Source organism: Hylobates moloch, unplaced genomic scaffold (assembly GCF_009828535.3).
Source record: "Hylobates moloch isolate HMO894 unplaced genomic scaffold, HMol_V3 SCAFFOLD_5, whole genome shotgun sequence".
NCBI classification, from domain to species: Eukaryota; Metazoa; Chordata; class Mammalia; order Primates; family Hylobatidae; genus Hylobates; species Hylobates moloch.
Window position 1 is genome coordinate 96426654 of NW_026652280.1, and position 23784 is coordinate 96450437.

General features: G+C 40.7%; 1 protein-coding gene across 3 annotated transcripts in view; it reads right to left on the bottom strand.

Annotated features, from left to right (window-relative positions):
- The window catches only part of PYHIN1 (pyrin and HIN domain family member 1), a 30723-nt gene extending 8121 nt beyond the window's left edge, over positions 1–22602 (bottom strand). Inside the window, exons 1-6 of one of the 3 annotated variants that reach the window (XM_032154056.2) lie at positions 22323–22602; positions 20955–21073; positions 20251–20418; positions 17115–17537; positions 15537–15725; positions 14477–14644 (exon numbers count right to left, since the gene is read on the bottom strand). In XM_032154056.2, coding sequence (XP_032009947.1) covers positions 14477–14644; positions 15537–15725; positions 17115–17537; positions 20251–20418; positions 20955–21073; positions 22323–22587 — 1332 coding nt within the window. In that variant the 5' untranslated portion in view covers positions 22588–22602. Of the gene's footprint in view, positions 1–14476; positions 14645–15536; positions 15726–17114; positions 17538–19936; positions 20096–20250; positions 20419–20954; positions 21103–22322 lie in introns of those variants that run through there. The other 2 variants (XM_032154055.1, XM_058439141.1) reach the window with 2 other exon arrangements.
- Between the last annotated feature and the right edge of the window lie 1182 nt (positions 22603–23784).

Here is a 23784-nt window from a genome sequence, read left to right on the forward strand (position 1 = left end):
GCGCTTAGTGCTACAAACTTCTCTCTTAAGACTGACTTAGCAATGTCCCAGAGATTCTGATGTATTTTATCTTTGTTCTCATTAGTTTCAAAGAATTTCTTCATTTCTGCCTTCATTATTCACCCAAAAGTCATTCAGGAGAAGGTTATTTAATTTCCATGTAATTGTAGGTTTGGAGCCATTTTCTTACTATAGATTTATACTTTTATTGCACTGTGTCTGAGAAGGTGGTTGGTATGATTCTGTTTTCTTGAATTTGCTGAGGATTGTTTTATATCTGATTGTGTGGTTGATTTTAGAGTGTATGCTATGTGGCAATAAGAAGATTGTGTGTTTGTTGTTTTAGGTTGAGAGTTCCATAAATGTCCATTAGGTCCATTTGGTTAAGCATTGAGTGCAGGTCCTGAATATCTTTGCTATTTTTTTTTTTGCCTCAATGATCAAACTAATACTGCCAGTGTAGTGTTGAAGTCTCCCACTATTTTTGCATGTGAATATAAGTCTCTTTGTGGGTCTCTGAGAACTTGCTGTATGAGTCTAGGTGCTCCTGTGTTGTCTGTGTATATATTCAAGGTAGTTAGGTCTTCTTGTTGAATCAAAGCCTTTACCATTATGAAATGCCCTTCTTTGTCTTTTTAACTCTTTGTTGGTTTAAAGTCTGTTTTTTCTGAAATTAGGATGGCACCCTCTGTTTTTTTTTCTGCTTTCTATTTGTTTGGTAGATTTTTCTTTGTCCCTTTATTTTGAGCCAATGGGTGTCATTGCATGTGAGATAGATCTCTTGAAGACAGTATTGGATCTTGCTTCTTTATCCAGCTTGCCACTCTGTGCCTTTTAAGTGGAGTGTGTAGCCTGTTTACATTAAATGTTAATATTGACATCTGCAGATTTGATCCTGTCATTGTGTTGTTAGCTGATTATTATGCAGACTTGTTTTTGTGGTTGCTTTATAGTGTCACTATTCTGTCTACTTAATTGTGTTTTTGTAGTGTCTGGTAATGTTCTTTCCTTTCCATAATTAGTGTTCCTTTCAGTATCTCTTATAAGGCATGTCTGGTGGTAACAAATTCCCTCCGCATTTGCTTGTCTGAAAAGCATCTCATTTCTTTTTCATTTATGAAGCTTTGTTTGGCTGTATGTGAAATGCTTCCTTGGAAATTATTTTCTTTAAAAATGCTGAATATAGGCCCCAAGCTCTTCTGGCTTTTCAGGCTCCTGTCGAAAGTTCTGCTGTTAGTCTGATAGGGTTCCTTTTGCAGGTGATCTGCCCGGTGACCTGCCCCTTCTCTCTAGCTGTCTTTAACATTTTTAAATTCATTTCGACCTTGGAAAAGCTTATGATTATGTGTCTTGGGGAAGGTCTTTTTGTGTAGTATCTCACAGGATTTCTCTATGTACCCTGAATTTGAAAGTTTGCCTCTCTAACAAGGCCGGGGAATTTTTCATGGATGATATCCTGAAATATGTTTTAAAGGTGTTTGCTTTCTTCTTGTCTCTTTCAGGGACACCAATGAGTTCTAGACTTTGTCTCTTTACATAATCCCATATTTCTCAGAAGTTTTTTTCATTCTTTTTAATTCCCTTTTGTCTATTTTATTTCTGATTGAGTTATTTCACAGAACCAGTCTTTGAACTCTGAGGTTTTTTTCCTCAGGTTATTTTATTCTGCTGTTAATACATGCAATTGCATTATGAAATTCTTGTTATGTATTTTTCAGCTTTATCGGATCAGTTTGGTTCTTTTTTGTGATGGCCATTTTTTCTATCAGCTCCTGTATTATTTTATTGAAACCCTTAGATTTCTTGGTCTGAGTTTTAACTTTCTCTTGAATGTCAATTATCTTAATTCCTACCCATATTCTGAATTCTATTTCTGTCATTTCAGCCATTTTAGCGTGGTTAAGAACCCTTGCTTGGGAACTAGTGCAATCATTTGGAGGAAACAAGACACTCTGGCTTTCTGAATTGCCAGAGTTCTTGCACTGTTTCTTTTGAGTAGTTAGAAACCTTCTTTCCTGGATGTTGTTACAGAGCTGAGGCTTTGTGCAGGGTTTTAATTTCTAGCTAAATTCTTGTCCATGGTTACACAGGGGTCTATATTAGCAAAATATTTTTGGTGTTGAAGTTTTGGGCTGTGATCCAGTAGGTGGTGCTTAAGTATATCCGCCAGTAGGCAGGCTCTATGCAGGGCATGCTCCCTCTCAGTCCTCTGAAAGTGTGGGCTCCTTTCCCACTTGAGTACTGGCTGCAGATCTTAGCTTGGCACACTGCAGCTCTGGGGTGAGCTCAGATTTTGTGTTCCCTCCCCAGCTTGGAGGCTGCAGCAGAAGAAACCTTAGCAGTGGTTATGGCAGTGGGCCTTTCACTTGTCTCTTGGTGGTCCACCCCAGAGAAACGAGGTGCTGCTATCAGACAGTGCAACTGGCCAAAGATGGGGCAGCTGTGCTGTGGGCCCAAGCCAGAGGGTCCCTGTTTGGTGAAGAGCAGGGCTACGGGTGGGTCACAAGAGAGATAGACTGAGTTCTTCTCCTTAGGGCAACTGCAGCTCCTTCCCCAGTCTGAAGGCAGCAGGGCAGTACCACTGCAGCAGCAGTGGCAGAGGGGCTGTTGGTTGCCTCTGGGAGCTGCACCTCAGAGAAATGCAGAGCCACTGCTACTGGGAATGTTTAGCTAGGGAATGGGCAGTTACATTGCTGGCCACAACTAGGGGCTCAGCTCATTGAGGAGTGGGGCACTGAGGATTCATAGGGAGGAGAGACTGTGCCTTGCTGCCTGTATGGTGACTGTGGTATGCTGGAAGTGCAGGTGAAACTCTCGGGGTCTTTGTTTCTTCCTTGGACTAAGGGGATCAGGGGCAGAACCACTGCTGTGGCCGTTGCAGTGGGGCTATCAGTTGCCTCTGGGACCCTCTCCCCAGGGAAACGCAGAGTCACTAGCAGATGGTATGCTTAGCCATGGGTGGGGCAGCTGTTCTGCAGTTCAAAGCCAGGAGCCCTGTCTGGTGAAGAGTAGGGCTGGGAACTCATAGGGAAGAGAGACTGGACTCCTCTCCAATGCTTGCTGCTGTGTGCTGAAGGTGCCAGTGTAGTGACCAGGCCTTTTGTTTCTTTCCCTGCCAGAGAGCAGTTAGGGCAGTGCCACTGCAGCTGCAATGGTGGAGGAGTTGTAGGTTATCTCTGAGATTTTCTCCTGAGACAAATGCAAAGCCGCTTTCCACGGACGTGTTCAGGAGGGGGCAGGGTAGTTGTGTTCGAGTCCCAGGCCCGAAGGCCCCACCCAGTGAGAAGAAATTTGAACAGGGACCCACGGTTACAACAGTCCGACCACTTCTTTGTGGGGTGGCTCCAGTGTGCTGGGGATCTGCCCATCACTAATTACTGCCCATCCTTCAGAACCTGAAGGCAATTGGTGAGAGGGCTGCAAGATGGGAAAAATGGCAGCCTACCTTTCCCTCTAGGAGCTTCATCCCAGGGAAGTATAGAGATGCTATAGTTACCAAAGCCCAGGCAGGGAATAACTGGAGTCTGAAGTCAGGAGGTCCTGCCCAGTGAGGAGAACTGGCATCAGGAATCCATGTACAAAACAGTCTGGCCACTTTTTCATGAGGCATCTGTGCTGTGCTGGGGATCCAGCCAGTCCCTAATCACCACACACTCTCCAGGGCCTGAAGGCAGCCGTGACAATGGCTGTGAAACAGCAAAAATGGCGGGCTGCCTTTCCCTCTGGGGGCTCCATCCCAGGGAAGTGCAGAGCTGCTACCGGCCCATGAGCCCAGGCAGGGGGGTGGCTGGAGTACTAGGCTAGTGGACTTTATCCTGTGAGGTGCAGTGGAGGCGAGGCTTGCAGTCCAGTGCTGCTTAGTCCCCTGGATTCAGCTCCTTTCCTGAAGGCCTGTGAGGTAGCCCGACCTCCACTATTGCCAGAGCTGTAGCCGCTAATTCCAGGATACTTGGATCCAAGGCTCCAAGGGTTCCTTGTATGCCTGAGTGGCGGCTCTGCCCAGGCTCCACTTAGCTCTCCCTCTCAGTCTGAAGGCTCCAGTGGGGTGGTCTCATAGGGGTATCTCCTGAGCCCAGGGTGGCAAAGGTCCGTGGCAGAAGTATGGGTCCCCAGAGACTCTCACTCACTCACCATTTCCCTGCAGTGGAGAAGCCTCCTCTGGCTCCGTGCCATTCCCAGGTGAGCAATTGTCTTGTCACACTCTTCTCTATTCTCCATGGATAAAGTTGTTTTCTCGGTGGATCTCAATGTTCCACCTGGATGTTCCAGTTGAAGATCTAGCATTTACTTGCTACTCTCATCTCTCTACAAGAGTGGTGCACACTAGCTGTTTCTAGTTAGTCATCTTGGCCCTCAAAAGCAGTATCTTAAATGAAGATTTAACCTCTCATTTCCTCAGTATTTAGAAATATGAAATGTGACTAATAATGACATCATCGAGGCAGTGTAAGGAAGAACAAATAAGAAAAGATACATAAAGTACATGTAATTTACATTTAGCACACTCACTATCTTTGTAAACTTGGGGAATATTTTTAAATCCCATGTATTTCAGTTTTCTCTTATGTATAAGGCTGTGAGTAGCATTCTCATGACTGTGTTATGAAAAAGGGATGTGATAATATACATATACATATAGAATGCAGGTTTTAAAACCAGTACCCTGTAAATACTCAGAAAGTAGAATATCATTTACGTTTGGTATCGTACTCATTCTGCAGGGATTTGGATGTCTACTCTGATCACTTATGTCTCATACTCCCTATTTACCTTTCTCATGGAAACCCTAGATCAAATTGGTATAGAAAGTATTTTATTAAAGAAACTTCTTTATTCATATCTACCACTTATTGACAAAAACATCTTGAGTTATTATCTTCTCAAAAACAGCCAAATAAAACAGTCCATCACAATGGTGGAATTTGGATGAGAAAATATATACTCTGGTTGACTAGTATTTTAAATTACTAAAAAATTTTCTCAGAGTAATTCTTTTCCTTACCATCCCAGGTCCTGATTCTTTTTTTTTTTTTGAGATGGAGTCTCGCTCGCTCTGTCACCCAGGCTGGAGTGCAGTGGTGTGATCTTGGCTCACTGCAAGCTCCACCTCCTGGGTTCATGCCATTCTCCTGCCTCAGCCTCCCAAGTAGCTGGGACCACAGGCGCCCGCCACCATGCCCAGCTAATTTTTTTGTATTTTTAGTAGAGACAGAGTTTCACCATGTTAGCCAGGATGGTCTCGATCTCCTGACCTTGTGATCCTCCCGCCTTGGCCTCCCAAAGTGCTGGGATTACAGGTGTGAGCCACCGCACCCAGCCCCAGTCCTGATTCATGTCAATTTGTGTTTTTGGTTTTAGGTTAACATAACATAAGAAATCAATGATAAGAATAGGCTCCTTCTTGTTTTAAATCCCAATCCATATAGAACCTATATCAGATAAAATCTTTTGGCAAACCCATGATGAGTGGAACAAGACTTTTGTGCTCACCTAGTGAGCCATAAGTAAGTAGTTGGATACTCTTTTTTTCAGGTGGTAGTTGGACACCCAAGAATAAATGGCTGCATGATGTGTTTAGGTATTTGAGGCCATAAAGGCATAATATCCTCCTGGGATATTATCCTAGAGATGTTTATGTACAGCAGAATAATCTGTACAGCTTTAGCAAGGGTTGTGATTAAGATTTTGGCAGGTAAGATTTAGAAATTCCTACATAATCCCATTCAATCAATATAAGTGAGAAAGGCATTATCTGGAGATGTTCATTTAAGTGGACATTGAAGTGGCCAAGAGAATATGGATCTGAGGTTGCAATGATTGAGCAAGGGCTCCATTCATAGCCACTTGTGCCAAGTTGGCAAAAAGACACAGGCTGCTAGCTCAAATAATACTTGAATAAACTATTGAGGCAATATAGTTAATTAAAATTAAGAACTACAATGATAACAACGAAAACAAAATAGAGAGCTTGTATATAGGAAGCTTATCTTCCAGGGTGTATATAAGGTGGTGGAGGTGTCTGTTGCTGGGTCAGAATGCAGCTTAGGGCTTGGGTGAGAAATGATTGTAAAAATAGTGATTTAATTCTTTTGCCTTTCCTCCAAGTTTCCTGCCCTTTCACCATAAATACAGGCTTCTGAACCCTGAGTGCAGGTAACTACCCCATCATGTCAGAGGAAAAGGTAATCTGGAATAAGAATTGATGCACATAGCATGAACTGACCTTTTCCCTCTTGTATTCTGTTCCTCTGGGGTAGACTCTACCTACCATCTGAGCTTATGGTATAGAAAGGGGGAAAATCACTCCTTCACTCCAGTTATTCAAATGCTATCATGAAAAGTAAAGGGAGCTAGGAAACTCATAAATGAAGGACCTGAGAGAACCAACAATGGGAGGGCCTCATCTAATCTGAAACGTGGGTACCTGTGGGAGTTCAGTCAGGCTGGTGGGAAAAATTTTAAGATGAAGTTATAGGACATAGACACAAATCTTCTTGGAAGGCTGGAAGGTTTTGTAAAAGTCTAAAGATAGCGTTATGGCTGAAAGCAGCCTAATTCTTACCTTGAGTAAATAGCTTAAAGTGGGTACAAAGGAAGGTAGAGTAGTTTATCTAAATAGCTTGTTTACTCACGTGGTCTTAAGGCCAACTTTTGATCAACCGTGGGTGCATAATTGCTCCTACAGGGGCAGGGTCGGAAACCAAACTACCCACAGGTTTGTTGACTCAAAAGGCTTTGTCAATTAAATCTGTGCTAAATAAATGTCCACAGGGCCAGCTAGTCGAGGCTGTGGCTGTTACTCTTTACAGCACCTTCCTGGGTGTCTGTGAGGGGCCTGGACCTGTAGCTGAGCTGACAGGCAGAATATCTGTGTCAGTGTATGTTATTCATCCATCGTTGGGTCAGGGTCTGCAGGATGGACCCCTGCAGCTGGTGCCCTGTGTGAGGAATGCTGCAAAGGGAGTGCAACGGACCTCCCAAAAATGAAGGTGAAAAAAACTGCAACATTGGTCAGCGAGTCAGTAAGTCATTAGTGCCCGCTTGGGATTTCCAAGTTTGGCAGGGGCGGGGATAGTTCAGGCTAGGGTTTCATCATTGCACGAAAGTTATCAGCTCAACAGAAACAGTATATAAAAGTATGGAAACAGCTGCTTAAGGCTAGCGGAGCTTCAGTTTCACAGGCTCAATTAAGGGACCTAATGCAAACTGTTGTTACCCATAATCTATGGTTCTTAAAAGAAGGCATGCTAGATGTAGAGCTCTGGGAGCAAGTAGGGAGAAATCTTAAACAACATTATGAACAAAGGCAATGGGTCCCAGTAACAGCCCTAACGCCATGGGCTTTAGTTAGAGCTGCTCTGGTTCATTGCAACCAGAAGAACCTAAAAAGGGGAAGGAGGAGGAACCATCACCTGCCTTATCACTTCCTCTTCCCTCAGCCCCAATATCACCAAGCCAAAATAACAAAGAGGAACGGAGGTTTTGCCTGAGCCCCCTCCTCCAATAGATGGGAAAAAAGACGGGATATGCTCCAGGTATGGAACCCTGTCTTAAGCAAGCGGCATTAAAAGGGCAGCCGTTTGCCTGACCAGTAATGCAAGATCAACAAGGCAATCATAAACCCATTTTTTTAATGCTTATAAAAAGATTTTAAAAAGCATTAGAAGCCAGAGTTGTGCGGCCAAGCAAGCAGTAGGTAGAAAGAAAGGCTCGGCAGCGGGGAAGCTCACAAATCCGCAGCCAGCTAATGCTCCCAGGAACTCAGCCTGCGCAGCTGCCGTGGCAGGAAGCCAGGCCCAGCCGCAGGAGCTAGCCTGCTGGGGAGGGGCAGGAGGCACTTGCGGGAAGGTCCACCCAACAGGCAGCAGGAGGGAGCCGCACAGGAACAACAAACAAACAAACTAAAAAACCGACACAGGCAAAAGCAGCGCCTAGGCAAATACAACGCAGCCACCACCCTGGGGCCCGCCTGCTTAGCTCTCCAGCTCCGCAGGCGGACCACGGCAAAATTTCACGTGCTCCTTGTATACAAGCGACATCCCAGATTATAATTCTATGCTAAGATTTAAGAAAAATTTAAAAATTTAAAAAACCTCTTTCTAATAATGGCCACTGTTATCTCTCTCTTATCCCTAACGTGACTCTCTCCAAATCCAATTTAAGTAAAACGGTAACCTCTAAAGGGAGAGAAATTACAAAAGGCCTGTGAGTTAGTTAAGAAGCAATTAAAAGCAAACTTTGCTCCCCAGTAGAAAAAAAAAAATTCCTGATTGCAAAGTTATTCATTTTATGGATGATACTCTCTTAATAGCCCTTGGGATTCACCCATTTTCGTCATTCCCAAAAAGTATAGTAAATGTTTTACCTACAAAAGTAGTTCACTCCCCCACACCTAATGCTTTAACACTGTTTACTGATGGTTCGTGTAAACATGGAAAAGCGCCAGTCTGGTGGAGACATAATTCAATCACTCGATCTGGGTTTACTAGTGCTCAGAGAGCTGAGATTGGGGCTCTGATACTGGCCTTGGAAACTTTTTCCACTCAGCCCATCAATATAGGTAGCGATTCTGCTTACTCTATTTATTGCAGAACCTTGAGACAGCCCTAATTAAGTCCACTCTGGAGCCCGCCCTGTGTGCTCTTTTTCTCTGACTTCAGCAATTGCTAGATCAACATACACATCCTATTTTTATTACACACATTCGAGCCCATAGCTCACTGCCTGGCCCATTGGCTTATGGCAATGAACAAGCAGACCTTCAGGTTATGACATCACTGCTTGACCAAGCCACCTAATCGCATCAATTTTTCCACCAAAATTGGAGAAACTTATCTAAGCAAATTCAACTTATCCAGAGACTGGCTAAACAAATTATCCTACAATGCCCAGATTGCGAGCTCACAGGCATATCTCCTCCTTCAACAGGTGTTAACCCTAGAGGACTAGAACCTAATCAGTTATGGCAAACAGATGTTACACACATCCCTGAATTTGGAAAACTAAGATATGTACATGTATCCGTTGATACTAACATTCATCTAATTAGTGCACACGTTCTTCCTGGAAAATCCACTGGAGGTATCATTAACTTTTGCATTTATGGGACGGCCCACAAAAATTAAAACTGATAATGGTCCAGCTTATGCCAGCTCACAATTTCAACAATTTTGTCACACGTGGAATATCCAACATTCCACAGGCATCCCATATAACCCCCAAAGACAAGCCATAGTAGAATGTGCCGACTCCACCCTTAAAAATATGCTCAAGAAACAGAAAAGGGGGAGTATGGGTAAATACCCTGCCACACTATTGGCACAAGCCGTATTTATGCTTGATTTTTAAGATTGAGATGACAAATTTCAATCAGCTGTAGAAAAGCACTTTGCTAAAACCTCTCTAGGCATAAAATCTTCAGTTTTATGGAAAGATGTGAACGGTAATGTATGGTGTGGTCCAAGTGAATTATTAACGTGGGGAAGAGGGTATGCTTGTGTCCACACACCCTCAGGTCCTCTTTGGATTCCAGCATGACACATCAAACCATATCACGGCGTGGCTAGGACCCAACTTGGTACCAGAAATGAAGGAACTCTGCAGGACCCGCAGCCCTGGACGATGTGGCTTCCTTGGATGACACAAGCCCCAGACATTACCTGGGGGATGTTGAAGAGGACAACTCAGGAGGCTGAACGAATCCTGCTCTGGACACAGACACCATTCACTCCAGATAATTTGCTTCTTGCTATGCTTTCTGTTGTACATTGCAACTCACTTAGGGTATTGTTCCTTTTTTATGCTCTCGCTTTGTCTGCAACCTGTACCTGCTAAACTCTACTGGGCTCATACCTTAGATCTGCCTTTCTTTTGCCCTGTCACTTGGGCAGACACTCCCTTTCAAGCCTTTAATAATGTGATTGCTTGGCTAGGAGGGTTAGATTTACACTCAGTGGGGTCTCTCAGTAATGGCACACATTGGACTAAGATGCCAGATAACACTACATATCACTCCACTATCCTTCCACTGTGTGTAAGTTATAAAGGTTAACTCTTAATGTGTACCTGCCCAAACCCAACTGTGGCTACATCATGGCAAAAGAAATGCCTTAACAATCTTAGCTGCAGGTAGCCTCAAACTGGGTAATGCAATTAATGCTGCTTTCCCAAACATTCCTTCCTGTGCTAAAGAACAAAGCCAGGAAAGTAATGAATTCCATTTTAGCTGGGAGGTCTGTCATGGGGAACAAGCCCATAGCCTCCAACTAGGCAATTATAACATCTTAGACTGGAACCCACACAGCTGTTTGCAGGGCAGCCTTACTGATGTCGTCATCCGTCATGACATCAATCAGTTTTGTAACCTCATCACGTTCCCCTATGATTTGGGCTGATGGGGGGATGGGTTATCCCAGACCCCAAGTAAAGTCCTTGTCACCCCATGAGACTTTATGGTGCCTGGGACATCTTAGCACGTCCTCTGACACCTGGTATGGGACATATCATAATTCCAGTCACAATTATACTACAGCCTTCACTTGTAATCACACTGATCAGTGCCTAATTTGCACTCCCTATCCATATGTTTTCCTTATGGGAACTGATATTTCCATTACACCCCAAAACTCCGCCTTTGTGACCCAGGTGCAGGGACAGGCTTGGTTTGCCTCATGTATCACTAATGACAATATATCTAATTTAAATATTGCTAGCGTTATGATATTAAGGAGACAATCTGAGGCATTCCTACCAGTCAATTTGACATGCGATTGGCAAGGTTCCTCTGCCCTTGCCACCTTAGAACGTCCCCTGTCCCAGTTCAGACTCAAAAGATTCATAGGCATACTTATAGCCTTTATGGTCTCAGCCATAGTCATCCCGGCAACTGCTAGTATGGCTGTTGCATCTATTACTGAATCAGTACGAACAGCTGCTTTTGTAGATAATATGGCCAGAAATGTGTCTAATAAACTTCTCTTACAGCAAGGTATAGATCAAAAGATTCTTGCACTACTGCAAGCCCTCGAGGCTGCCTTAGAATATGTTGGGGAGCAACAAGATGCACTGTCATTCTGACAGCAATGAAACTGCGACTGGGGGCATAAACATATCTGTATCATTTCTCTACCATGGAATCAATCAATACATGGTTGGAATGAGGTGAAACAACACCTCTGGGAAACCTTTCATGACAATTTAACAGCAGACATAAAGCAACTTAAAACTAAAATTTTAGAATCCTTTCACACTATAGATCCACACACCCAACAAACAGCCATATGGAAGGGTGTGCAAGATTATCTCTACTGGTTTGACCCCTGCTCCTGGGGGTCACTCTTTGACTGGAAAAGAATGCTGCTAATTATATTCATGATTGTCTTATGTTATTTGCTAATTCTAGGATGCAAAGCCGGAATAAAGCCATGACTGCCCTGCCCAACAGACTTGTTGCTGCACACATCTGTACGCTTCAGTCAAGAGAACCTGATGCAGAAAACAGAAAAAGGGGACATGTTGTAGTTCAGTCAGGCTGGTGGAAAAATTTTAAGATGAAGTTACAGGACATAGACACAAATCTTCTTGGAAGGCTGGAAGGTTTTGTAAAAGTCTCAAGATAGGGCTATGGCTAAAATCAGCCTAATTCTTACCTTGAGTAAATAGCTTAAAGTGGGTACAAAGGAAGGTAGTTTATCTAAATAGCTTGTTTACTCATGTGGTCTTAAGACCAACCTTTGATCAATCGTGGGTGCATAATAGCTCTGTACGTGGGGGGGGGGGGTCTGCGATCAGATTAATTACCTACAGGTGTGTTGACTCAAAGCCTTTGTCAATTAAATCTGTGCTAAATAAATGCCCGCAGGGCTGGCTAGTAGAGGCTGTGGCTGCTACTCTTTACAGCACCTTCCTTGGTGTCTGTGATGGGTCTGGACCCTTAGCTGAACTGACAGGCAGAATATCTGTGTCAGTGTACGTTATTCATCTGTTGGTGGGTCAGGGTCTGTGGGACAAACCCCCACAGGTACCAGTGAGGACTTGTGCTAGGAAGTGATTTAGGCTGGAGAGGTGGGCTAGAGAAGAGACTGGAGAAAATGATCCCAGCAAAGGAAGCAATCTATGTCAAAGCTTCTGATTTGGAAAAGACCATGGATAGTTTAAAATAAAACATGAGGTGTGGTCATAAACAAAGTGAAAGGATGAAAGGTAACTGGAATATAGATAATGAACACATTCTTGTATTCATCTTCCTTTATCTGGCTACATCCCCACAATCTCTCTCTACACCTGGACCAACAAAAGACAGTAATCCTCTTGAAGGAATGATTTCATGAACATATACTTTGTAAACACCAAAGACAAAATCTAATAAGGTCTCAAAGAATATACTTAACTAATGATAAATTTTATTAAATAGATTGTATTCAGTCAGGATCAATGAGGTGCCTGTCATGATCCAATCACCCTAGTAATTATGATGTTGTGAAGCACAGGAATGGGAAATGCAAGATAGTATCTTGTGTAAGAAACTGCATGATGTGGTTTTTGGGCATAACTGAGAAACCTGATGCTGGAACCCATATGGAAATGAGTTCTTCACTGCAGTTTGCTGAGGCTGACTCTGCTCTGGGGCTGAATTAGGAGATTTGAGGTCAGGAGTTTGAGTGGTTGTGTCCTTAGTTGTTGGGAGGAAAACAGATTATTTTTTTCTGGTTAATAATTTTCAATATGAGTCACAACATGATAAATATTTTATCCATTTTAACAGGACCCTCTCTTTGTGAATGTTCTCTGGAATATGTGTATAAATGTAAATTCCCTAAACCTCCTCTTCTGCATACACAGAAACTGGAATTACAAACTTCACTCTGAAAATGTCTGATGGGTGTTTATTAACTAAGTCTTTCTAGTCAAGGAAATACACAAATGGGTACCTGTTTTCTGTTCTTTAGATTGTAGGAAATCCAGCTTTATGTTTCTATCTATCTATCTAATCACTGTGCTAGAGGGATTCTTTCAAATCCACAATTCCACATGCAGAATTCTGCTGTTTTGTAGTCTGCATAAGTTAACCAGAATCCTCAGGGCTGTTAATCATATTTAGAAATACTTGACAATCTACTTGAGCATTTGCAGTAAATGTTTTTTAACATTTTTTTCCAAAAGCAAGGACATAGGTGGTCTCAATCATATAATTTTCTCTATTTTCACTGATTTTTTACCATTCATTAATAGGTTAATTTCCATAGTTCTACCACTTCTAGAATTCAGTTATCTAATATATAAAAAGCACTCTGTTATAGAGAAGAATGAGAGGACTCCAATTCTGGAGAGTGGCTTCTGTATGACAGTACACTTTGTTCATTCTGGGTACCTCATTATTTTTGAGAAGCCCTGCAGAGCCTGGGCTATGCAAACATACCCATTAAATGACACTGTCAATTCTGAAATTTGTAAAATAAATTGCTGACATTAGTATATCTCAACTTTTAATCTAAAGCCACATAATAATAAATTGTTCAAGTTTTACATTTCAATAGGGCTGGATATGAATCCTGACTCTAACACTGTCTTTGAGAACTTGAGGAAGATTTTTTTTATGTTTGCATATGTCTATTTTCTTCTATGTGAATTGGGACAGAAAGTAGCATCCTCTTGATGGTTATGAAGAGGGAATGAGATAATGTACATCAGGAACAACATGTAAGACCCAACACCTAGTTAAGTGCTCAAACATAGAACATTGTTGTTACATGTTCTATGCTGGGACTTGTAGTTTTTTCTGTTCTACAAATATATCATGTGCTACACTGACCCTATTAAGGGAAACCCCAGATTAGGGAAGTATGGAAAACATCTTATATGATAAGCCTCTCTTTTCACTTCTGTGAAATTAGTAATTTACTCTCATTGACAGGAGGCCCTGTAAAAGCAAAGAATAGCAGGACTCAACAGTTCTGCTATCTTGTATCATTGAGGACTTGCCAGAGGAAAATACTTAAGCTGGCATCTGAAATTTAAGGAAATTCTTGCCAGTGATGAGATGGGAGGAATAGATTCCCAACAATGAAATAGCATGTTTCCAAATATATACTTCGAATATTTATTTCAACTTGGAATGCTGAAAATAAATTCAGAAATAATACCAATAAGCAAAGGGGAAAGTTGTGATTGGAATGTGGGTCATAACACACTCTTTGTCTTCATCTCTACTTCTCTGGCCATTACTCCTCCCATAGGTGGAGCAACACAAGATACTAGCCCTCTTGTGGTCAGCAATCATTGCACAAATATCTTTTAGATAGCAAAGACTATCATGTGGTAGTATCTCACTGCATGCATTCAGTAAATACATGTGTGATTTAATTTTATCAAGAGATTGTACACAGTTAGGGATTAGAAGAGAAACTCTTTCAACAGTCTAATGAGCCCTGTAATTTATGTTTGGGAGATATGAGGCATGGGACCCAGGATATTGTACCTTGGTGAAGGAACTGCTGGATGGGGTTGTTGGTGGCATCTGAGGAGTCTTGAGATGGCTTTCAGGTAGGGTTGTGCCGGCCTCTGAAGGTTTTGGATGCCGACTCTGTTCCTGGGGTAGTGCCATGCTCCTGGAGTCATGGCTTCTCTGGTTTGTATTTTTCTGTATCTGAAAGTATTCATTTTTTTGTTTAATGTTTTTTAATATTAGGGAAAGCATAACATCTTTAAATATGTGAGAATATCATCCTTTATTAAATTCTAATAGATGTCATTACCTTCAAAGATTGCCTCTATCTAATGTATTCCTCCAGGCAACTGCCAATATTTTTTTTCTAAAATGTAAAATGATCTAACATTCTTAGTAAAATAAAATCTTTATTTACTTATTTTTTTAAATGAAATCCATTTTTGTCTTTATGGCATAAGACAGATGAGAAAAGGGCTGCTTGTTACCTGTCTTGCATGAGTTTCTCATACCTTTCCACATATGCCAAGGTTGTACAGAACTCACTATGCTGTTTCTCACTTTTAATATTTGTATGCAACATTTTCTCTGCCTGAAGTCTTTCCAATGTCTGTCTTTACCTTGTTAAGAGCAGTAGTATCTAGTGCATACTGGTTTGTCATAATGTACAAGGAAGGCAATGGGATACAAAATGTATATCCATGATCTCATTTAATTTTCAAACCAATCTTATGAGGAACATGTAAGCTATTTCTCCTATATCATGCAACTAATGAGCAAGATATATACCAAGCCTATCTTACTGCAAAGAACTTGGTTTTGATAACTAACTTCAATTAGGCCTATGGCCTCCTAATTTCTTCAAACATTTTAATATTTAACACAAGTTTCATGTCTTTTTGAAGAAGATAATTGTCAGTCTTAATATATTTTAATAATTTTCTCTATTTAAATGTAAGTGCAAGGGCCTCATTTGGTTTCTCATGAACTCTGCAGAATTTTAAGTGTAAAGCAACAGAAGTATGGTTTCCTAAAACTTAAAGCAAATGATTTTCATCTTTGGAAAACTAATATTTGTTTCTTTATTTCTCACCTGGATGAAACTATGCATTTCTGACATCAGTTTTGACATATTTTCTCTCTTTCTCAGTCGAAAGCAGAAAAGTCGAAGCTTATCTCCTTTTTCACAGGGGATATTGTGGCATTCTCCTTTTCCTACCACAGCCATACTTCCTGTTTTATCCTGAATTTCATAGATTGTCGTCTTCCTATTTACAATTTTCTGCAACAAAAAATTAATACCATGTTTGTGAGAACATAGTAACTACCGTGCATACGGGAAAGTCTCTTGTGACAGATTAAAAACAAGACTCAAGACAGCAACTCCTAGTACTGTATCAACATACAATACATATGCCTTAGTCTAGACCATCTCACAGAGCTCTCCTTCAATATCCTTTTTGTTTAAGTCCTTAATGTTCTAAGTATTTCTATTACAGTTCTAGAGCAATGAGTTATCTTCCCAATTTCAACTTCTTTCACCTCCAGGACAGCTATGCTTCCCAAAGCACCTTGATACAAAGGAACCTGAAGTCCTTGGTAGGCTTATTTGGCCTCTGCCCCTATGCAAAAACAATGGGCATCTGTTACAACTCATCATTCACTATGTTATGAGGAATCTGTAATAAAAAACAAGCTTCTAGTAACTATCTAATTACTTTTTTGACTTTCTCCACTTACTGAATCTCTTTCAACATCTGCTCCCATCCTGAACTCAGGTCCTTAAGCTCAAACATTCCAGTTTCTTGCTCATCAAGGCTATTACTCATGGTTCTGGATGTGTATTTCTAAGAATTTCTTTAGGAGTGTGTACAGAAAGCAATGCTGGTAAAATAAGAGGTCATTCTAGAAAATAAATATAACAGATCATGAGCTGTCGGTCATCTAAGAAATTACTGGAATCAATAGCCAGGTATAGATGGTTTTCTGAGTTGGAATGTCTCAAGCTAAGTAGTTTCATGAATTTTGACAGTAACATATCAGAAAAATTATTCTGCTCTTTTTTGGTGACATATCTAATATACGAGTACAGATTACCTGATTCTCCAAGTATCACCCAAATTTATATTTCTGTCATTCAATACTTTTTGATGAATGCATTTCATTTGGTCAGAACATTGTCCTACCTGTTTTCTGCAATTCATTTCCAGGTATAAACAGTCAATTCATTTCTTGCCCTGATTGTCAAAACTGGAACTCAAGCCTCAAAGGACAATACTGTATTCAAAATGAAAACAATGTGATTTTTGCTACAGTTGAGATTATAATCAAATAAATAAGTTTAGTATTATGTTTGTATGGATCTAGATCCCTCACTATCTTTGATTGTTATGACTCATAATAGATAGTCATAGCTGATGAAGTCTCAAGGTTTCTCAGTGAATGTTTTACTAAAGAACTTCAGGGTGATATTTTGGAAAGAATGAGAAGATTAATAGTTCTCCTAATCCTGGTCTTAACCTTGAAGAAGACTTTATCTACTTGTCAGTAGTTTTGAGAGAGTCCTGAGTTCTAATGTTAAGTAAATATGCAAACTTCCATTTAGCACATCAGGGCTTTTAATTTCAAGTGTTATTGTAGAAAATGCCACAAAACAGCTTTGATGCCTTACCGTATGTAGCATGAATAATCCATATACAATATATCCTGAAGTTTGTTTGTGAAGAATATTGATCTTTGGAGTTTTCTTTGCTCTACTGATGATATCCTTTGGAACCTCAAACGTTTGGTCAGGACCAGCTTCAGATACAGAAGAGGCTTCATTCACCTCTAGGAGACTATTATGTTTAGAATAATTTGATATAATGATGATTCTCTTTTTAATGAATTTCCCCTTCAAGTTGATGTTTAAAACCTTCACATGAAAGAACTGCGTCTGCGTAGCCACTGTAGCATGAAACATTCTTCTTTGCTCATTTTCTGAGGATTCATATTTAAATATTTTTGTTGCATTTAGTACCATCACGATCATTTGGTCTTCTCGGAAAATATTTTTACTGGCGGTTGCCTGACAGTTGGCCGATGGTTTTAGGCTCTGTGCCTGATAAAAAAGGAATACAAAAAAGAAATTTTTGAGTGAGGAATACAGAATTGCTCTTCAGTGACCTCAAGTCACAACATTGGGCCCCAAAACATTATAGATGTGTAGAGCTGGGGCCAGGATACAGGGAAGGAGAGGATATCCTGAAGTAGTCTCATAGCCAGAGGAAGTAATATAGGAGACCACATAGTAAAAGAAGACTTTTCTCTAAACAGAATAATCCTTAAAATGTAAGATATAATAGCAACATAAGACAAGTGGATGCTGAGCCGATTGTCATGAATTAACTTAAATTTAGGATAAAATAATGAGTTGTAGTTTTACTCTTACCAGCTTAAAATGCCAGAGCATAAAAATAGACAAAATACAATTAAATAGCGCTGAAAATGGTAAAGGGTGTCCACCACAAACCACATACATCAATAGTATTTAGTTATTACAAATGTAGACAGGGCAATTTTCAGCATACAACTCATACTTTTCCTGCCTAAGATAAATGCTGTTAAAGCAGGTGAGAACACCTGTGGGCTAAACCCCTCAGAATGCCCTCATCCCAGTAGGTTCAGGCTACAGACACTCTACAGAGTGTCATTTCCACCATTGCAGCCTTTCTGAATGTCAAGGCTCTAGGAGGTAGCATGCTGACAGAAAACCAAGGATCAGAGTGGATTGTCTTTAATATCCTCTCTCTATAACATCCAGATTTCCTTTATTTGGAGCAGAGCACATTAATGAAGGGAAAGTTGTTCAATTTCAAAAAAAGCACTGGAGGAATAAGTAGGCCTCATTCACGAACCAGCAGCTCCTGGAGTGGTCTGATCTGGAATACCATATACAGTGATCATCTGTGAGTGATTGGACTTTATTTGATCTGACTTTTCATCCATGCGACCCATTCAGCCTAACACAGAAGAGTCCTTTCCCAACGCAAGTTTAATCAGTAACCGTAGACTCATCCATGAGAATATTAACTGATATGCAACCTCACAAGAAGCCACATGAATACAAGACCTGCATGAAGGGGATCATATAACTGCTGAGAGAGACATAATAGGACATTACATTGTATGATGATATTTTCAGAAAAAATATATGTATACATACGAGTAAATATGAGAGGGTATATAGAGAAATGTGGCATGTTATAGATGCTGGAATTTCACGTAAAGTTAATTAAGTTTGATCTGGTTTGTCTGCATTTATTCCTTTTTTTCTGAAATAGTCATATTAATACAAAATCTAATGTAAGAAAAAAGGGAATAGAGCAAATTAAGGTTGGTGTTGTGGTTTCATCACTTGTTGCCCATCATAGTTGATTCCCTCTATTGTGTATCAGAAATATAGAACATTCTTTTTTATAATAAAGCTCATTAGAGTTTCAATTAGTTTTTAGACTATTGCTGATACATGCATATAGTAAGGCTGACCTGTCCAAATTTGAGATGAGTACAGCATTATAAGGATTATCAGAATCATGCAGTTATTAATTGTAATTTACTTTCTTTCATTTGTAAGTCTTAGTGTATCGTCTTCTGTCTGCCTACATTTTCCCAAACTCCTGAGCTCTCTTCCCTATTCCATCACTTCTCTTTGTTTTTACAACCTTTTGGCATCACAATAGGTATCTTTGACTGAGTCAGATGACCTTTAGTTGTCATTTGCTTAGCTGTGGTGGTTCATATCTTAGAATATGGTTTCCTTTTTTTTTTTTTTTTTACTTTTTTATTTTGGGATGGAATCTCACTCAGTTGCCCAGGCTGGAGTGCAGTGGTGCGACCTCAGCTCACTGCAACTTCCACTTCCCTGGTTCAAGCAATTCCTCTGCCTCAGCCTCCTGAGTAGCTGAGATTACAGGCGCACGCCACCACACCCAGCTAATTTTTTTGTGTTTTTAGTAGAGATGGTGTTTTACCATGTTGGCCAGACTGGTCTCAAACTCCTGACCTCAGGCAATCCACCCACCGCAGTCTCTCAAAGTGCTGGGATTACAGGCGTGAGCCACTGGGTTTTCATTTTTTCATTGAGTAAAGGTATTTATTGGAAGCTTCCCATGAGGCAGACACTGAACTAGGCCCTGATTTACGGTGGTCCACAGAATTACAAACTAGCCCTAATCTTGGACCTACTTTGAGTAGGTGGGAAAGATAAACACTTATTAACTTCAGTTGTCATAAACAGTAGAAAAGAAAGAAGTTCCTAGGAAACAGAACACCGTGAAGATTTAACCTGTTACAGGGGTCTAAGTGAGGATTCCCTGAGGATAAGATCTCAATATTGGGATCCAGAGGGTGGATAGGGTTGGTCAGGTAAGAGTTTTAAGGTGAAAGAAATATGGTGTGTGAAAATCCTAAAGGAAAAAGGAGCATGGTGTATGTCGAAGAAACTTGAACAAATTAGTGAGCAAAAGGAAGGGGTGTGTAATAGATGGGGGCAGTAGACAGTGAGTCCAATGCTGAAAGTTCCAGATTCCACAGCTCTCTCTCTCTTCCCCTAACAACACAGGACAGAAAACTTCCTGCAGTCGGAGATAATGTCAAGTTGATCAAGTATGCCTGTGGAAGCAAAAGATTAAAATGCAGTGAATTCTCAGTCTATACATTTGATTTACTGGCTGATCATTGATGTCATTTTTCAGTAGAAGATGAAATCAGATTCCTACATTTTGGGTTGAAGAAAATGAATCAAATGCGGACCAGGAAGAGTGTACCTCAGTTGAGGAAGTGTTGGGTGGAGCTGATGATGAGGTCTGGGGAGGTGGGGAACGGCCCATGGCTGTGGACATGCCGGCTCCTGCAGAACAGGAAGGCCGAGTCTGCTCTTTGGACATCTTACTCCTTTTGGTTCCAGTCTCTTCTTCAGATGGTTTTTTTCTTTTCTACAAGTAGTTTATTTTTCTTGTTAATTATTTTCAGTGTCAAATGAAGCAGAGCACATTTTCATTACAAGGTAATATATTTATTATACATAAATTATTTTTCTTGGAAACTTAAGTACATCCCCAGGCCAATTGAAAGACCAGGGCATAGATGGTTTCATTTTTAAAAAGGGAGCAGAGAAAGTAACACACATCACTCTTTACTTACTTGTGCTTTGGGATATGCTGACTTGCAGTTAAAAAACTAGGCTTTTGTAAACATAGGCAAACATTTTTTATCTGACTCTCAAGTTAACATCCTTCTCTATTGGGGATGAAAATATTATATTTATTTTATATATATTTACATTATGTTTACTAAAGTGTTTAACTTGTTGCCTTGCAGAAAGATGATCAATTATTATGTAATTTGATAAATCTGAAACTTGATGGGAAACATATGAAGAAATAACTGCCTGCTGGACAGATTGAGTGGAAGAGCCACAGCAGAGCTTCCACTGTGAGACCTGAAGCCTGCTCCTCTTCCTGAAGCTTACCTGAGGTCCAAGAGTCTCCTCTGCTCCTTTAGCTGTGAGACGGTTGCTTGGGGTGGATGCAGGTGTAGCAGGATCCACTTCTTTCTGTTTTGTCTTTTTAGATGGGGTTATTCCTTTGACTGGAATGGATTCAATTTTATTCACAACCAATGCAGAAAAAAGGAAGATGTATAAACCCAGAGCAGATGATTGGGGACAGCTGAAGCAGCTTCAATACTATTTGCTCTTAGCTCCTGCTTGAGAGTTCAGGTGTGTTTTAGTCTACCTCTATTGCATTAGCCTAGTCTGGCTTTTAGGAGGCCAGCAGGAGAAACAAAGGCACAAACACTGACTCATACTCCTCAGTGCTTTCATCACTCCTCCCCTGTGCAGTGAGAACATCTTACCTGTTCTCTGAACTCCATGTGCTCAGTCAAACCCTTTCCCAATCCTATTCTTCTATCATTTCCTTTTAAAATGTAAGGTTCTCATGATGCTGACTGCTTAGTCATATTCTCCAGATGATCTATTTACATTACAGAAACCAGTGAAAGGAGATGTTAAATATGTTTGTGAGGTGAGATATGGTGAGTTTTGACCTTTTTTCTTTTTTTTTTGAGACAGAGTCTCGCTCTGTCACCCAGGCTGGAGTGCAGTGGCGCAATCTTGGCTCACTGCCAGCTCTGCCTCTCAGGTTCACGCCATTCTCCTGCCTCAGCCTCCGAGTAGCTGGGACTACAGGTGCCTGCCACCACGCCTGGCTAATTTTTTATATTTTTTAGTAGAGATGGGGTTTCACCTTGTTAGCCAGGATGGTGTCGATCTCCTGACCTCGTGATCCACCTTCCTCAGCCTCCCAAAGTGCTAGGATTACAGGCGTGAGCCACCGCGCCTGGCTGACTTTGTTTTAGTTATTTTAACTCAATGATATGACAAGAGGGGAGGTCTTCATACTTCCAGGAGCAATGCTTACATTTAAGTACTGTGTTATCTTTTGTATTATAAAGGATGATGATGCGTTGAATATTCTCAATAGAATGGACACATTAATTGGCAAAATATGCATATCTCCGATATAAACAACAATTTTTATAATTTTATTTTGTCATTATGTAATCTTTCGAATGTACTAGAAGTCTCAGTCTCTCTTCAACTCCCTCTCCTTTTTGTTCTTTTATTGCACCTCAACTCCGATATACGTCAATCCACATTAGTAATGGAATGCCATAAGTTGTCAACTTGTTGGCATCTGAAGTACCAACATTGTCATGGCCAGTGAGTCACAAATTGGGAAAAGGATGTATCAGCTACGACCAAGGTGGCATTCTAATCAAGGTTGGGAAGGGTGGGGATCGTTGCAGGGAGTGGGTGTTCCCTCTTCCCAATTACCTTTTAACTTTTCTCTTTTAAGAGTTTCAGCAAGGTCTCCCAGTGTTGGTATTTCTTTGAAGAATTCTATTAGTTTGCCCAAACCAGCATCACCTGGGAACTTTTCCTCCATCAGGTCAGCAATCTGAATTTTGTCATACTCTTCTTTCATTTTTGGATTAAGTTTTAAATCATTACTCAGTAAGGACTTAACAATTCTAAAATGGTAATCATTGATGACCTCTAATCCTTTTAGTAGAACAATTTTCTTGTAGTTATTTGCCATCTCTAAAGATATAAGTGAGCCTGCAAGAGAAAAATGGTATACAGTGTTACACATGTATACAGACAATAAAAAGAAGATGTATGCCTATGTGAATGAGTGGCCCATAAGAAAGAGTTGTTCATTGTGCCAGTTTTCAAAGGGAATGCTTCCAGTTTTTGTCCATTCAGTATGATATTGGCTGTGGGTTTGTCACAGATAGCTCTTATTATTTTGAGATACGTCCCATCCACACCTAATTTATTGAGAGTTTTTAGCATGAAGGGTTGTTGAATTTTGTCAAAGGCCTTTTCTGCATCTATTGAGATAATAATGTGGTTTTTGTCTTTGGTTCTGTTTATATGCTGGATTACGTTTATTGATTTTTCTATGTTGAACCAGCCTTGTGTCCCAGGGATGAAGCCCACTTGATCATGGTGGATAAGTTTTTGATGTGTTGCTGGATTCAGTTTGTCAGTATTTTATTGAGGATTTTTGCATCAATGTTCATCAAGGATATTGGTCTAAAATTCTCTTTTTTTGTTGTGTCTCTGCCAGGCTTTGGTATCAGGATGATGAAGCTGGAAACCATCATTCTCAGCAAACTATCGCAAGGACAGAAAACCAAACACCGCATGTTCTCACTCATAGGTGGGAATTGAACAATGAGAACACGTGGACACAGGAAGGGGAGCATCACACTCTGGGGACTGTTGTGGGGTGGGGGGAGGGGTGAGGGATAGCATTAGGTGATATACCTAATGCTAAATGATGAGTTAATGGGTGCAGCACACCAACATGGCACATGTATACATATGTAACAAACCTGCACATTGTGCAAATGTACCCTAAAACTTAAAGTATAGTAATAATAAAAAAGAAAAAGAAAGAGTTGTTCATGGATATGTGTGATAAAGAAGGACTTAATGAGCAAATGTGTTACTGTAGAAATTGAGTGAAGAACTGTTGCTTTAGCAATGTCCAAGTAATTCATCCCATTGAATGAGGATAGTTGAACTGGGTCCAGGTGTTAGAGGGAGGTCTGTGAACAAGCAATTGTCTCAGTGTTTAGAGTATGGGCTGTGCAGTGTCAAAGTGCTTGGTTCCTCTTCCCATCCGTTATTGGGGCTGGAGCCTATCCCCCAAAACCTGCCTGTTGTTTCTTAAATCTTCCCACACCCACCACTATGACTGGAGTGGCCTAGGTGTAAATGGGCTGCA